We start from the raw sequence: 17,140 nt of genomic DNA on the forward strand, positions 1-17,140 counted from the left end.
CTGGCAACTTAGCTTTGGTGCCACTCCCACCCAGTGAAGCTGCCACTGATGACTGGAGTGTTGTGGGTGGAGGATGTGATTCCCAATTTTGTGTCTAATCTTTACAGGGGAGTAGAGCATGCAGCTGGCCGGATGGATGATGCCCTGTGGCTTATTGCCATCACGTTCCTCACTGTGGGTTATGGGGACATGTACCCCTACACAACATGTGGTCGCATTGTCTGCCTGATGACTGGAGTGATGGTGAGTTACCTAGTAAAGCGGCACCACTGAAGTCAGCTTCACTGATTTTATTTTTAAAGTCTTTACTTTTTTTACAAGTACAGTCTTCCTGACTATTTAGGTCTGTGCTCATGCCTTATTTAGAAAGTGCATCCTGTAAGACAAAAAGAAATTAACATGGCCTCCCCATGAGGATTATTTTCATCTGCCATTTTCTGACACCTTCCTATGAGTGTTGCCAGCTCCGCACATGCAGGGCACACCCATTCATCTGAAAAGTTGGATGCCAAGGCTTGTCACTATCCACACACACATTCCTGCATATATACAGTCATGGCATGTGGAAAGTTCCTATATTGGGGGGGTCCTTCTCACAAAGATTGCTGAAACATTGTACACGTAGCAGTATTTGGCAATGTTAGTGATGATTCTATGCTGATTCATTCCAAGTTCTTTTAAAATTGCTTCAAATCACAACAATCACTCTAAAATATGATCTGCCTCATCATAAAGTGGATTTAAATAAATGTCTACCAACAGGAAACGTTGCCTCCTCAGTCATTCTTTTTTAGTACCATCTTCTGAACAAAAGTGACTTGGCATAGCCCTGAGTACTCATTGGCACTGCAAAGTGGCAATATCTGATATGCAGTTGATCGATGGCAATGGCTTTTTAAATATTGTATGTCAGTGCTTTGATAAAATTCACAGTCATTAGTTCATTTCAGATTTATTATCTTGTGTACACAATACAATCAATGGCGTAGCTAGGGGCGGGCGAAGGAAGCAGTCTGCCACAGATGGCACATTTTTGGGGGCGGCATTATTAGCCAAAAGGCTCAGTACAATTTGTGTGTAAGCAGCTGGGTTTGGAAAAATATCACTCATGAATGAAAAAAGTAAAATTCTCTGATTTCTATCCACAAATGCTTCAAAAATAATTTTCAGACTGTCCTTCCGTGACGGCATCAGACACAGCCGTTGAAATTTATGAGGCAATAACAAAAATAAACATAAACATTACACCGATAGAGCAGCATGGTGGTGCGGTGGGTACAACAACAACAACAACATTTATTTATATAGCACATTTTCATACAAAAAGTAGCTCAAAGTGCTTTACATAATGAAGAGAAGAAAAATAAAAGACAAAATAAGAAATTAAAATAAGACAACATTAGTTAACATAGAAAGGAGTAAGGTCCGATGGCCAGGGTGGACAGAAAAAACAAAAAAAAACTCCAGAAGGCTGGAGAGAAAACTAAAATCTGTAGGGGTTCCAGACCACGAGACCACCCAGTCCCTTCTGGGCATTCTACCTAACACAAATGAAATAGTCCTCTTTGTAGTTCGGGTTTTTCACGGAGTCACTTGATGCCGATGGTCATACAGACTTCTGGCTTTTAATCCATCCATCATTGTTGGAACATCATGGTGCTTTGGGTAGATGGTGGTGGCGCACGCCACCACCAACAGGACACCGGAAAAGGAAACAGAAGAGAGAGTAGGGGTTAGTACGGATTTTGAATGAATAGTTATTGTAATGAATTGGATATACAGAGTATCAGGATTAAATTACAGTGAAGTTATGAGAAGGCCATGTTAAAATAATGTGTTTTCAGTAGTTTTTTAAAGTGCTCCACTGTATTAGCCTGGCGAATTCCTACTGGCAGGCTATTCCAGATTTGAGGTGCATAACAGCAGAAGGCCGCCTCACCACTTCTTTTAAGTTTTGCTCTTGGAATTCTAAGGAGACACTCAGTTGAGGATCAGAGGTTACGATTTGGAATATAAGGTGTCAGACATTCCGATATATAAGCCGGGGCGAGATTATTTAAAGCTTTATAAACCATAAGCAGAATTTTAAAGTCAATTCTGAATGACACAGGTAACCAGTGTAGTGACATCAAAACTGGAGAAATGTGTTCGGATTTCTCCAGTGAGGTAGCGCTGCTGCCTCACAGTTAGGAGACCTGGGTTCGCTTCCTGTGTCCTCCCTGCGTGGAGTTTGCATGTTCTCTCCGTGTCTGCGTGGGTTTTCTCCGGGCACTCGGGTTTCCTCCCACAGTCCAAAGACATGCCAGTTAGGTGCATTGGCGATTCTAAATTGTCCCTAGTGTGTGCTTGGTGTGTGGGTGGGTGTGCCCTGCGGTGGGCTGGTGCCCTGCCCGGGGTTTGTTTCCTGCCTTGCGCCCTGTGTTGGCTGGAATTATAATTATAATGGAATTATATACAATTTATAATTTTGTTTCATTGTCAATCCGAATGTGTTCTTGCTCTACGCAGAAAAGATCCCCACCTATCACTTGTACACTGGTTTTCGCAGCGTAATTATATTAAACTAATAATTACAACACGGCTTATCAGACGTATATTCTTGCTTAGGTGATGCTTAAAAATAATTATATGTGAAAAATTATTGCTGTTTCTCTATATATAAATAAATCTATGCAAAATTTATCTTAATTTTTCTCTATACATCATTTTAATTTTCTATTTAAATAGGTTAACATATTCAGTTATGTTGGAGGGCAGCAAATTGAAGCACCACCCCACCCCGAGCAGCACGAACTCGAGCTACACCACTGAATACAATGACCACAAGACTAACAAGCGCCACCCAACTCTCGCTCTATAGGTTATGTAAAATATAAAATATAAATATTGTGATGGCCCTGACCACTTGCCAACCCTGGGGATGAGCCAGCAACAGTAGAAGAATTCTACCATGTGAATGAGAAGCTTCAGATGCAGCTACGCTGGGGGGTGCAGGGGGTTGTCTAGAAAAATGGCAAACCTGCCAAATTCACATAAGAATTCCAATTAATGAGGCAATAGTGAGCTATTCTTTTAAGGACAGCAAGCAACCAAAAAGTGTCGATGCAAAGTGTAAGAAGCCATTGACACTCGGAGCCACCAAGAACCACAGCTCTCATGATTTGGTTTTATGGTAATTATTTAGTATCATTTTGTACTTGTATTGGAAGGTTTTGAGGTTGTCACAATAATGACCAAAAGACATCATGAAGGTTTGGGGCAGCCACCCCGCATAATATTCCCTAGCTGCAAAATGGGTTTAAATAATTTTGATATGTTCAGAAGTCGGAGTCCAAAACAGAGCTTTGAGTTAAGATGATGGCTTTAAAGGCCAGTTAAGGAAGTGACATCATCTCTAAGGCTGGGACTGGACGTGATGTCATCACTGGGGCCAGACCCTGGTGGGATTTCTCGAGAGTGGTCTGAGAGACCACTGAGAGACAGTCAGTGCACCCCACCTGCCCCTGGTCTGTCACGGAATTACTATTACATAGGCCCTTTAGCTGCCTCCTACTCGCACGTGTGGGACAAGGTTAAAGATTCTATTCATTTTATTACCATATATGCTCACATTTAAGTTCACATGGATAAGTTGGGGCTGGATTTTACTGTATATTTTCCTGTATTGTATAATGTCGAACATATAAGTCGAATGCGGAAAACTCGCGCTATTGGTCCAAGAGATTATGATATGCTAACGGCCACCTGAGAGAGCAACCGCAGAGCACAATGCCTTTTTTTTCTATGTATTGTGCCTACATGACCACACGGTAAGACCTGAACTATTCTGAAGTGACGTTTGCACTTTTTATATCTCACACCCTCATACACCTTTATCGTAAGAGCATCTCTTCTCTACAATGGAACATTCAATCAGAACAAAATATGAAGCTAGTTTTAAATTAAAAGTTGTTAAAGTGGCAAAAGAAATCGGTAACTGCGCTACTGCCACAAAATTTGATGTGTTTGAGAACCTGGTGCGAGACTGGAGGAAACAAGAAGATGTAAAAAAAAAAACAAACTATGTGTCGTATTTTTGAACAGGCGTATAAGTCGAGGTCTGATTTTATGATCGACTTATACACGAATATATACAGTAATTGCTTTAAATCCTTAATGGTTTAGATATTGTGTTTTGCTTTGCAACATCCTGGATGCCATCTTAGGTCCTCAATCACGACCATCTTGAGATCCCATCATTAGGTCGGCTTCCCTTTGTTTCTAGGGGGTGTGGCCTCTGAGGTCATGACCTGTGTTTAATCGACCCAACAGGATAAAAGGACGGCTAGGATTTAATTTTCTTTATCCAATCTGCGGATATCAAAACAGTCAAAAAGCTTTGCTCACAGTCTACTCGGGTATTACTTTTGGTTTTGACCTCTCACTTGTTCTCTTGTCCCTTGAATTTTGTCTCCCGTTTTGGCCTTGGTTTCCTTTTCTTTTCAAATCTTTTCTTTATTTTCCTATGCGCATCTTCCAGCTTTTCTCAAAAAGTTGACCTGCCAGTGCATTGACAGAAGCACAATGTTGTGGCGCTACATAATATAAAAGAGCTAAGATTCCCTTCACATACAGTCTAGTGAAATTGACTCTAACATTTGTTTCACGTGCAATTTTTCAATCACAAAACTTTTTTTTGTTTTTGGGGATTACATAGGCCTTTTGGGCAGTGGAAAGAAAGAAACATTGCTCTTTCAGGGCTTGGCAATGCCATACTTCACTTTACTTTTAGAACAGTTGATTGTTCAGAAAAGATACCAGATGAAAATAAATGGTGAAGGAGGATTTTTTGGAAATGCAATATGGCCACAATGAGATAAAAAAGCATACTGTTAAACTAAAGATGGAGCCAGGCCAGTGCCGGTCGAAGCACATTTGGAACCCTAAGCAGGGAAGGGGGATGGCGCCCCTAGATGTCCAGAGCATGTGCCTTTGAACTTTCATAAATGCTGCTCCTAATGGATTGATTAGCTCAGGCTGTAATCAACATTCCATATTATTTGGGGTGGGCACCCCATGCTGCCTCAGGCATATGGCTGCCCATATCACCCACACCTACATCCACTACTGAGCGAGACAAAGAAGTTTAGGAAAAAAACTACCTATGCGCTTCTCATTCACACTTTGTGTGGGGTGCACTGATCAGACTGTCTCCCATCGGCCATTGCACACTCCTGCTTCCTGATGGGAAGTGTAGTCTTCTTGTCAGCCAAATGTGTACAATGTTCAAGATGAGACAAACATCTGAGGAGGGAAAAGTTTATATTCATTAATCATCATTCTTCCTGGATCAAAAGCACAAAATAAACTGGTCATTTAACGGCATAGTTTTGTGATTCTTTTTGAAAAGCGAAACAACTTCATTTTTGCTCAAATTGCTGGATTATCACTAATATTAGGTAAAATGTAGTCTGGACACAGGAAGCCCCCCAGGGTTTGCAGTCTATGTATACAGTTTGCAAGGCCATCAACTAATTTCAACAAGTTACTAGGGCTAGAAATAGCACATTGTGGACATGGTTGCAAATCTGTATTTTAAGCATCCCTGTGGTGAAATAAGTAATACAGTTAATAATGATTGTTTAAAGCAATGTGGTAGGGACTGGACAGAGTCCCCAGTGATAATTTAACATCCTGGAAAGGTGAGTCCCTTTACCATAATTTGACACCAGAATGCTCACAATTTCTGCATGAACTTCAATGCCATCTGGCCCTTGCAGACTCTCTAGTTGCAAGGAGAAGGTCAGCTTCTCATACAGAAAGCTCCAATCTGTCTGACCAGCTTCTTAACGTGTCAAGCTGACTTTACCTTTCACTTTTACTAATCTATTTGGCTCTAGTTTGGAATCAAGGAGACATGAGCATGAGGGGCCTCACCCTTTTAAGACAGAGGAGTCATACCAGGGAGTGGCCACAGAGGCAATGCCCCGCTGAGTGCTGCCAGTTGAGGCCGGCCTGCTGCTCCTGCTCAACTGTGATAAAACCGACTCAAGTGACTCAGCATGTCTGAGCTCAGGCTCCTGTTCTGGCTGTGAAAATCCGATGTTCTTCTTTTTTCACTAAGCCATGAAGCTGCAATTGTCCTAATGAAGCCATGTGGAAAAAATAATACTATTGTACTTATTCTCTTCTAGTATGCAGATGCTCATCTGGAATGTCAGCAAAAGATGGTATGTTCAGGTAATGCCCAGAGTCAGAAAACCCTCCGGCCTGTAATGACGTGAGACCAGCTGTCTAGTTATGCCAAAACCTGGTCTGTTCAATCAGTAATGGGAGTAGCCAGCATAGTTAAGAGTCCAGACTGAGAGGTCACTAAAACCACAAGTTCAGAGCTCATCTGCTCAGGAGAAGATGGAGTACCCTGTATGTCTGGTCTGACGAGCAAGGCCCAGAGAGCCCAGCACTGCTTCAAGCCTGTCTGGTCAGTAAGCTGCTGTGTCAAGCTCTTCTCCTCGCTTATCCTCACGATGGGTCTCTTTGGTCCATGTTATATTTTTAAGGACTTCTTGGTCAGTCGTCTCTTCTGTTTAAAGTCGGTGTTACATTACGTATCTTTTAGCTGTTGGGCATGTCAGATTCACTGATCACATTTTCTGATCTTGTTGTAAGACCGTGTCAGTTTAAACGATTGAAAATTGCTGGCCACGGCACATTTAGTAATCACATGTCAATGTTCCAGCACCTTTGTGCTTGCCCCTTTCTCTGACAACCAGAGGTGGCCTTAGGGGTGTGCGGGGCCTAGGGCTGACCAACCCCACACAGGGCTAGTTACGTCAAACTCTGTTACCGGTATGTGTGGACTGTATAAACCTTTGCGCAAATTTAATAAAAATAATGTTAACATACACCGGATTTTCTCATTACAGTATTCAGCTAAATTTTTGCAAAATAATACACGGACTTTATCAAAATATAATGATATAATCTATTAAAAAAGTGCAATTCATAATTCACAACAATACCAGGACAGTGCGAAATACGATGCAGTGTCATGTGGAAATTAGCAGGGCCTCTTCTAGAAAACGTACGCAAATTGCGAGTATACTCTGAATCTCGATATGCAGGATGTCATAGTCATAACTCACGTTGATGTCATGTCAGACGGTTATCATTAGCAATACATGTTTTTGGGCATTGATATTCAGGCATGTTTATGGCCCTCAAATAAAATGTGAGTTTCAGTGTTTTGACAGGAAGTGTGAAATTAATGTAGAGGTATCATCATGAAATCTCTTTACCAGTTTCCAGGTTCAGGGACGAAAATCCACTTTTCCTGCCTTCCAATTGGAAAAGCTGATGACATCTTCATAGTCTAATCTGGATCTGCAATGTGTTTTTCTATAGCTAGGAGAAGGCAACCCAGCGACTAATGGGCTATACCTATTTTAGGAAGGGATTATACTGGCGACCCTTTTCGGGTGATGAAGGTGGACTATGAAATGTTTTCAAAGATGTACATGTACAGAATTTGATATTGAAGAGGGATTTTAAAAGGGTTCCTCTTAGAAGCATCTCAAATATATATATATATATACTGGAGAATATAACTTGACAAATCCGCTTGAACGGGACACGCGGACCTCAAAAGCGGGACCCCCTTAGGCATGGGGCCTGGGTTGGTCGCCCTACTTGCCACCCCCAAACGCCGCTCTTGCTGACAACTACACCGTGATGCCTGAAGGAGCCTGTGCTGTACGAAGGGTCAACGGCCTCAGTGAGTTCAACCACAATCTCTGCCCTTTTTTTTCCATTTTTCATTCTGTCATACATAAAACACAAGACTTCAGACTGTTTATTATTTCCTACTGCCGCCCCCTGCCCCATGTTCCTTACTCCTTGTCACTGCATTATATGCATTGTACTTCTTTTTTTTCTGTTTTTAATTTTATTGATTTTATTGAAGTCACACAAATTCCATACAAATGGATCCATTTTTACAAAAATAGGATCAAAAACAAATCAACCCCCACCCCTGAGAAAGAGAGCATGGCCAGCAGAGTAAAAATTAAAGCTAATAAAAATAAGTAAATAGATGAATTAATAAATGAATAAAGATAAATGGAGAAGAAAATGAAATGTAGAGAGAATCTGCTTCCTCAGTGCTTTAAAAGCTTATTCTAAAATATTGTTGATCAGATCCTGCCAGGTTTTGAAAATGTTCTGCACAGATCTTCTAAGTGAGAATTTGATTTTTTCCAGTTTCAAATAGTACATAACATCAGTTACCCACTGACTTAAAAAAGGAGAGTTAGGATTCTTCCAATTTAGAAAAATAAGTCTGTGTGCCAATAGTGTAGTAAAGGCAATCACAGTTTGTTTGTCCTTCTCCTATTTAAGCCCCTCTGGAAGAACACCAAACACAGCTGTTAATGGGTTAGGAGGGATTGGGACACCAAGGCTGTCTGAAAGGCACTTAAACGTTTTTGTCTAGAATGATGTTAATTTGGTGCAGGCCCAAAACATGTGACCCAGTGAGGCTGGAGCTTGATTGCAACGTTCGCAGGTTGGATCTTGCCCTGGAAACATTTTGGACAATTTTAAATGAGAGAGATGTGCTTGATTATATAATATTTGAGTTGAATAATTGTATGCTTTGCACATATGGAGCTCGAGTGAATTCTATATGCCTTGTACTTCTAGATGAGCATTCATTGCTTGTCAGTACTCACGCGCACAAAGCCCAACTCTACAATTAAAGACAAATCACCAACAAGTCCCTGGTATGTTACATTATATGACCACCATTTAGAGAGTTGTGCTGCTGACTGCTTCCAACTTGATAAGATTATATAAATGAAGGCTGCAACTGAAAAACGCTACGAACGTCATGGAATGCTACAGAGCCTTTAGCCTGTCAGATCGGTATCGGGCTGTGTAAGGGTTTCTCTGTTCAGTAGTCTGATCTGTTAAGAGTGCCTGTGCTGAATTAGACCTCCTGTGGTCATTAATTTATTGTGTTACACCCTTTGTGGTGAGTAATCTTATATGTTTAAATGATCTCCTGAAGCTCCCCTTTTAGTGATCCACTAAGGTACAACACATGTGGTCAGTAAGTTATAGAGTAAGGGCCGATTTGTTGGTCAACAGCTGCTTAGAGCAGCTTTGTCCAGTCACCTGCTGTGTTAGAGCCTCTCTGGAGAATAACGTGGTGTGTTAGGGGCTCTGTGGTCAGTATCTTGCTGTGTTAGGGCCTCAGTAGCAGTATCCAGCCTTTTTAGAGACACTTTGGTCAGTAGCTTGCTGTGTTTGAGGCACTCTGGAGGATAATCTACTGTGTTAGGGGCTCCATGGTCAGTCACCTGTTATGTTAAAGCCAATCTACTTAATTATCTGTGGTGTTAAAGCCTCTCAGATCAATAATCCACTGAGTTAGAACCTCCCTGGTCAATAATCGGTTGAGTCAGAGATTCTCAGCACAGTAACCCGCCATGTTAGAGTCTCTCTGGTCAATAGTCTGTATGACTCAGAGCCTCTCTGGTCAGTAACCTCTCATTTTATAACCCTCTGTGTTCAGTGATCCACCGTGTTAGGGCCTTGCTGGTCAGTAACCTGCCATGCTAGAGAGTCCCTGACCAATAATCTGCTGTGTTAGGGTCTCTCAGATCAATAATCCAAAGTGTCAGAGGCTCCCTGGACATTTTTTCTTTGTTTCTCTGCTCTTTTAAAGCCCGTCTGTTCATTTTTATCATATACATTCATGGTGCTTGCCCTCAGTCATGCCATAGTGAGTGTGCCATACTGTAGGTGTCGTGAGGTTCGCTGCCCCATTACATTTTTTTTTCTGTGATGTAATGTGCCTTGGTGGTAATTTTGTGCACAGTGTAAAAGTATCAAGGGGCTTGTCTGTCCAAAGCTTGTCACGAAGGCCACTCTTGGTAATGCAGTGCAGGGGCTTTTCAACTCATTCATTCCTAATACCACTTGATCATCTAATGCCATGAACGGTACAGGGAGGGCTGCAGATGATGGCTGAGGTTTAAAGTCTTGTGGTCTTTTTTTGGAATTACAATCAAAACTGACCTTCCCAAGGCCCAGTGGTTCCAATTGTTTTTAAATTTGTTTTATTTATTAGTTTCTTATTTGCTAAATAACCTGCCTCTCATTTTGTCTCTTTCTCTTTCCCTTGCTGCCTTCTGGAAACAGACAGGTAATTGTGTAACCAGGTGTGGCTTTGCATTTAAAAAATGTACAATACCAAACAAAAGGCAGACGTCTGATTGTGGGTGAAGGTGGTGGGCGGGCATGAGCATGAGTATCAAAGATGGGTTTTATATGTTCTGTTTGTCTTTGGTGGAGTCAACTTTGGGAGGACCCCACCTCGAGCCTTGTAAATAGTATGAGATTACATTTACGTGTATTTATCTTGATGTTAACTTCTGATCTTTCATAATGTGATGTTTTGTGGTTTGATTATTAAGTGTGTCTGAAACTCTGCAGATGTTGGGGTCAACACACCCCTCGTTCACTGTAGACCACAACTACACTCCTGCTGTAATAAATCTGCCCCACTGCACATGTCTCCAGTTAATAACTGCACCATCTGGGCCTCTTCTATGTTATGAATAAAATTAACTCAAACTATCTTGTGACCTGGAATGCCTGGGTAAGGAAGACCCCAGTAACTTGCTGGAGTAACAGAACGCAGCAAGGGGATGCACTTTATGTTGGCATGCCTTAGCCATGTGAGGGAAGATCTCCAATAACTGGCCTGGCAAAGCTGCTAATGCAATTTATACTCAGTGCCCCTAAGTTTGGGGTCCAATGCGTAACTCCCAGTAGACAGTGCTGGGAACCTTTAGCGAGACTCAGTCATGTCCCAGATACTGATAAGTGGAGGAAAACAGTTCTAGAAACAGGTCACACAAACCATGCTGTCTTCTGGTGGGATCAGGCAACAAACACAGAGTCAGTCCTGGTCACCTAACCCTTTACAAGAATATCTGGGTACAGGGGAAGAATGGAGACCAGGGCTCATTATAGAAAGTGTGGCACTCTTTTATAGTGTTGGAAGGGCCAGTTTGGACCCCAGAAATGATTTTGGGAAGTGTTCAGATGTTACTCCAGCTGACTGCCCCATGCAGGTGACAGGTGAACCTAGAGTTTTAAATAGGACAATGAGATAGATAGATAGATAGATAGATAGATAGATAGATAGATAGATAGATAGATAGATAGATAGATAGATAGATAGATAGATAGAACTGAAGAGCTAGCACTATTAGATAGATAGATAGATAGATAGATAGATAGATAGATAGATAGATAGATAGATAGATAGATAGATAGATAGATAGATAGATAGATAGATAGATAGATAGATAGAACAGAAGAGCTAGCACTATATGATAGATAGATAGATAGATAGATAGATAGATAGATAGATAGATAGATAGATAGATAGATAGATAGATAGATAGATAGATAGATAGATAGATAGAACTGAAGAGCTAGCACTATATGATAGATAGATAGATAGATAGATAGATAGAACTGAAGAGCTAGCACTATATGATAGATAGATAGATAGATAGATAGATAGATAGATAGATAGATAGATAGATAGATAGATAGATAGATAGATAGATAGATAGATAGAGTGCAATGTGAGCTACTGCCTTATGATTGCTACTTTAGCAACAAACCCCAGCTCCTCATAAAACACAGGCTTGGAAATTTTAGAAAATGAATGCTTACGTATCAAAGGTATCAGAATACTGTCTGACTGGATAGTGACGCAGTGGTTAGTGTCGGGCACTGTCTGTGTGATGTTTGCCTGTTCTCCACGTGTCTATGTGTGTTTTCCTCCAGATACTCCAACTTTAACCCCACGTCCCACAGGCGTGCAGGTGGCACTGTATAAGTGATTGTGCGTGAGTGTGAGTGCACCCCACGACGGACCAACCTCACATGTAATGCTGGCTCACACAAGCACTCAGTGCTGCTCGAATAGGCACTGGCTCCTCATATCTCTAAATTGGCCGGACAAATGCAATCTACTGACAAAAAAAACAAAGCTAAGCAAGACCTAAAAGTGGATTTTACAACCTTTTTGAAGATCTTGGCTTCCTGACAAGTTTTAAACACTTTGGATAGCTTCATCTTTGATGTTCACTCTTCATAAAACTTCACACAGCGTAAAGTCTTCACCCCGATGCCCTGTCCCATTTTTTTAATAAGGCTGAATTTATGTGAGAGATGCTGATCTCTGTGTGGCTTTAGTTGCTCTTGAGCTGTTTAGTTCTTGCTCTGATTGGTAGGAAGCAGTTCTGATGCCAGCTTTCTTCTCTTTTGAATCTGCAGGGGTTGGGATGCACAGCTCTACTTGTCGCTGTTGTGGCAAACAAACTGGAGTTCAACAAAGCCGAAAAACATGTTCACAACTTTATGAGGGACATCCAGTGCTACAAGAAGGTAATGTTCTTCTTTTATGAGAGCGTTAAATCCATGTGCATTGGCTGGGAGAATAATTCCACCAACAGCAGGCCTAAGGCTGAGCCCAACCTTAAATAATACCATGATTTGCAGGAGCAATCAGTGGGCTCTGTGACCTTTCCACAATACAAGTGTGCATAGACATTGAAATGTAGTGAGCCATTTGTAACTAAAAATAAACAAAATGGCTGAATCAGGCTAACATACTAATTTTACTCCATTCAGATACCCCAATTATTTTTTATGTGTAAATGGAAAGTTTTCAATTGCATAGTGACAACTGACAGGACATTTAATTTAGATTTGATGATGTGATGTTTTTATGTCACATATTAAATCGGGCTTATTTTAAAACCTCCATATATATGTTTGGTATCATTCTTTTCAGAATTTATCAAACTTTAATGTGATGTTGTTAGATTTTCAGATTCTTATTCCGTTTTTAAATTATAAACTAAAAAAATATCAAGAACTCACGCGAGAAAAGACTTTGTGCCAAGAGATTTAACCACACCCGGAGCCAGATATAAAAGACAAAGAGTAGGACAGCTGCTGTACCGGCTTTTAAATGTTTGAAGTGCCGTGCGAGATGCAGATCACGCGGCACGTCAGCAACAGCAAGCCAGCAGCTGATCGAGCAAAGAGGAGGTAAAAAAAAACTGTGTTTGTTTCCCATTGTATCACCGTTTAAGAGGGGGTTTCAGAGGAACAACCTCGTCTCCTTAGGGTGTGTTCAGTTCCTCTCTTCACAACAACAGTGGCAGAGACGCAAAATGGCTGATACGTAGCACAGACTTTAATGAATGTAATTATTATCAGACCAGAATTAAATGGTTTTCTTCTTGTGTCACACATTTCACCAAAAGTGAAACGCCATTTGTTTCATGAACGTTTTTGAAGTGTAAACACTAGGTTTTGTTTGTGAATTTAATAACGAATAACCCATTTTGCACATCAATAATTGGAACGGTGGGTTTAGAAATTGAATATGCAAATTTGGATAATTTATGTTATTTAGTTCATCCAGAACAGCTGTCATCATTCTTAATAGGGGGGCACTTGGGTCTTAGACGTCTGCAGATGGGAGAGGAAGTTGGGAACCAGCATGGTTCCCTGTCCCCGCCCCAATGATTTTGTCAGGGTACTGCTTTTCCTGGAACTTCGTCAAAGCTGGTCGTTCCATGACAGTCTTTAATGGGTCCTGCTGGAGGAGAACAGCAGTCAGTAATTTTATCTGTTTTGGGATTTTGCTTTGCTACTACACTGAAGTCCATTTCACATTTCTATCCATTTCAGATGACGCAGCGTGCATTGTGACTGGATCAAAGAATGTATTATGAACGTGTAGAGTGAGCAAAAAAAATGAAGGAAACTGGTCCTGTTCATATTATTTTTGTTTATTTTGGCACATGCATCCACCCAAAGGCAACATAGCACATCAGGATTCTTTACAATTGCGTTTGTTTCTTTATTTTTATAGTTTGAGCACAGGCAGGTTAAGTGATTTATTTAGGGTCACTGAGAGTTGAAGACAGAAAGAGCAACCTTGTGATTTAAAGTCGCCTGCCATTGTCTTTAGGCCAAACATCCTATTAAAAGGTCACTGATTCACTGTGTGACCCCTGTGGTGTAGCAGGGTCTGTGACAATGCATGATTTTTCAATAAATTAAACCGGTGTAGCTGGTGTGTGTACTTGTGCGGCCCCGGGATGTTTAATGGCGTGACTGGGGCTGATCTGCCTTGCATGTGAGTGCACGAAAAGTTCCAACTGACTTCCCTCGGGTCATAATTGGGACACTGCACCCACAGAGGGATAAAAGAAGACCCTGGGCAAAAAACAAGGGGAGAACAAGAAAGATGTCTGAGACACAGAGGTTAAAGTGGAAGAAGGAAAAAGGCAGGATTGAGAAGGGCCCATGTAAAAAGTGAAGGCACAAAGTCGGGGATGCGAGTCCCCTGAAGAGGGGCCGATGCTCAATGGGGATGAACAGGGTCACTACTGCTAAGTGGACTAGTAGAAGGAGTGACCACTGCTCTGAGTGTGCTCCTGACTTGGTGGCAGTGGACAGGAGAAGAACTGAGGCCTGCCGTGGGACTCCATTGATGCCAAGGGACTGGAAGGCAGGGATCCGATCCTGGATTTGAGTTGGTTGACTGTGCCTGTCGTGAGGACTTTTCCTCTGGCTGCAAGACCCTTATAGGGTAAGCAGTGGAGATGTCGACGTGAGAAACAATTGAAATTGCTTAATTGGAAGGATTACTCCATTTTTAACGGATGAATTTATTATTTATAGACTTTTACCTTCCACCAGGTTCACCTGTTTTATGTGTTATTTATTTACTGAAGATCACACTGCACTGCTTGGGCACTTGGGCTTTGCCCCCTGTTCACATCACTCGCCTAGACACCGCTTGCGCTACGCGCCGCTGTGAAGAGGGGGGCTGAATGCACCCCAAGGAGATGCGGTCGCTCCTCCGTAACCCCCTCTTAAACTGTGATACAATGGGAAACAAATACAGTTTTTTGGCTTTTTTTTACCTCCTCTTTGCTCGATCAGCTGCTGCCATGCCATGTGATCTGCATCCCATGCGGCACTTCAAACATTTAAAAGCCTGTACAGCAGCTGCCCTTTTGTCTCACTGCCTTGTCTCTCTTCTCCCCCAGACATCCTCAAACACTATTCGATCTCTTTTTGCTGTTCTGTTATTTCACAGAGTAATACTTTCCGTTTGTTTGCACTAACGCGATCTTTACTATCATTTTTTTGAGATTTTCTAATTTTCCTACTTCCATTATCTCTAACCTGCTCTGCATGTGTATCACATGAACATTTTCGAATTCTTTACGACGTTCTACTTTGTCATATATTCTTTGTCTTTTTCCGGTTAAATTTCTTGGCACAAAGTCTCGTCTCGCGGGACGTGAAAGTGTCTTTCTGAGAAGGTCACGTCTCGTCTCCCTGAACAGGTCTCGTCTCATTCCAAGTTTTTTTTATATAATAGAGAGAAAGCACAAAACACTTTGCACCTTCCCCTGCTGTAGTATGTGTCCTTATAGCACTGCTCATTCTCGGTTATGAATATTGACAGTTCCGGCTTCAAAAGCTGCCAACCCTGACTGTCACAATCCTGAGCAGGACATTTTACCTGTCTGGATTCAAACCTGAAATACCAGTTAGCACATGTTCTGTATATTGCAGCCTGAGGAGACTGTAAAACCAAATTAAAGCCAAGGATGCCAAAAATATACATAAAAGTGTTGATTATATCAGAATATAAAAGAATGGTACAGAATTTAGGGGATGAGAATACAACATGACAGGAAAAACTAAAAAACACGTACAGTCATTTGCCCAGCTAAACCAAAGATTTTTCCGTATCTAACAGGAAGATTGATGGTCCACTTGACTACTTTGCCCTGTCTTTATTTATCCCTCTTTCACTCACTCCTTCTAGCTTTCTCCTATTTTCCTATCATTTCTTCTTCATGTTCAGATAGCATACGGCCAGGAGGACATTTGTAGGTCCTACATAAAGAATGCCCAGCTACTACTTATGGGTATAGTACAGGTCAAGGGAACACCTGGGCTCATCTTGCCAAAACCCCCCAAGTGCACCCAGTTGCCCCTGACATCTTGGTCCTCCTGTTAAAAGGCCAGGCGATCCCTACAGACTCTTGACCATCTAAACAGAGAGGAGGGGACATAGATAGAGTATTAGATAGCACACCCAACTACAAAATAATGGACTTCAGACATGCATCCCATCATCCCCCAATGTCCCGACTTTTATACTGATGGCCTAGGAGTTATTATCTCCAGGGCTCCATGCTCGGTATTTGGGAATAGCTCCCCCTACCCACCGTAGCCTGTTGTCACTAGTAATGGTAACATTTCAAGTGCAGAGTAAATGCCAAATTAGCATTTTACAGCCCGACTCCTGTCCAGCTCTGCAGCATTGTCTCTGTACCCTCTTTTACAGAAAATGTTCCGTTTAAATGTACACAGTGCTGTATGATAAGGATAATGCTGGGACAGGTGCCCATATTGGTAATGGCCACTGGGTCCTCTAAGATAGCATGAGATAAGGAGGGTTGTCTGTGGACAGCATCAACCCAAACCCAAATCTCACAATGATAAGTGGATCACCTCTAAAAAAAATAAACTGTACTGGAGCCACTTTCTCTGCAAGACACTACCAAGAATTATTCCCCTTCTCATTTATTCAGTCTTAGCTCCAGCAGGGGGTCGTGACCCAAACAAATTTTGAGGTAACTGGAGGGATTGCCTAGATTGAAATGTATCCCAATAGCATTTGGACATAAAGCAGGATGAAACATTGGAGAGGGCATCAGTATGTCACAGGATTCATTCATATATACACCCCATGGGGCAAGATTGAAATCGGGAATCAACCTAACGTTCCTGTGACAAGAAAACAAGCATATCTAAAAAAAAACAACACACTAACATGAGGTGAAAATATGCAAACACCACATGGACCATGACCAGGCATCAGATTAGCGATTTGGCTCATGAAACTATAACACAGCATTTCTATCCAATACCCTATGTGCCACCATTATTTTGTATTATCCATCCATCCATTTTCTAAATCTACTTATTCAGAGCAGGGTCATAGGGAAGCTAGAGGCCAATCCCAGAAAGG

General features: G+C 41.6%; 1 protein-coding gene across 1 annotated transcript in view; it reads left to right on the top strand.

Annotated features, from left to right (window-relative positions):
- Window positions 1-17,140, top strand: part of kcnn4 (potassium intermediate/small conductance calcium-activated channel, subfamily N, member 4) — a 167,773-nt gene that overhangs the window by 94,570 nt on the left and 56,063 nt on the right. The window contains exons 4-5 of the mRNA XM_028822429.2: window positions 108-243; window positions 12,340-12,450. Of these exons, the coding sequence (XP_028678262.1) occupies window positions 108-243; window positions 12,340-12,450 (247 nt within the window). The remainder of the gene's footprint in view (window positions 1-107; window positions 244-12,339; window positions 12,451-17,140) is intronic.

The sequence above is a fragment of the Erpetoichthys calabaricus genome, chromosome 17 (assembly GCF_900747795.2).
Source record: "Erpetoichthys calabaricus chromosome 17, fErpCal1.3, whole genome shotgun sequence".
NCBI classification, from domain to species: Eukaryota; Metazoa; Chordata; class Cladistia; order Polypteriformes; family Polypteridae; genus Erpetoichthys; species Erpetoichthys calabaricus.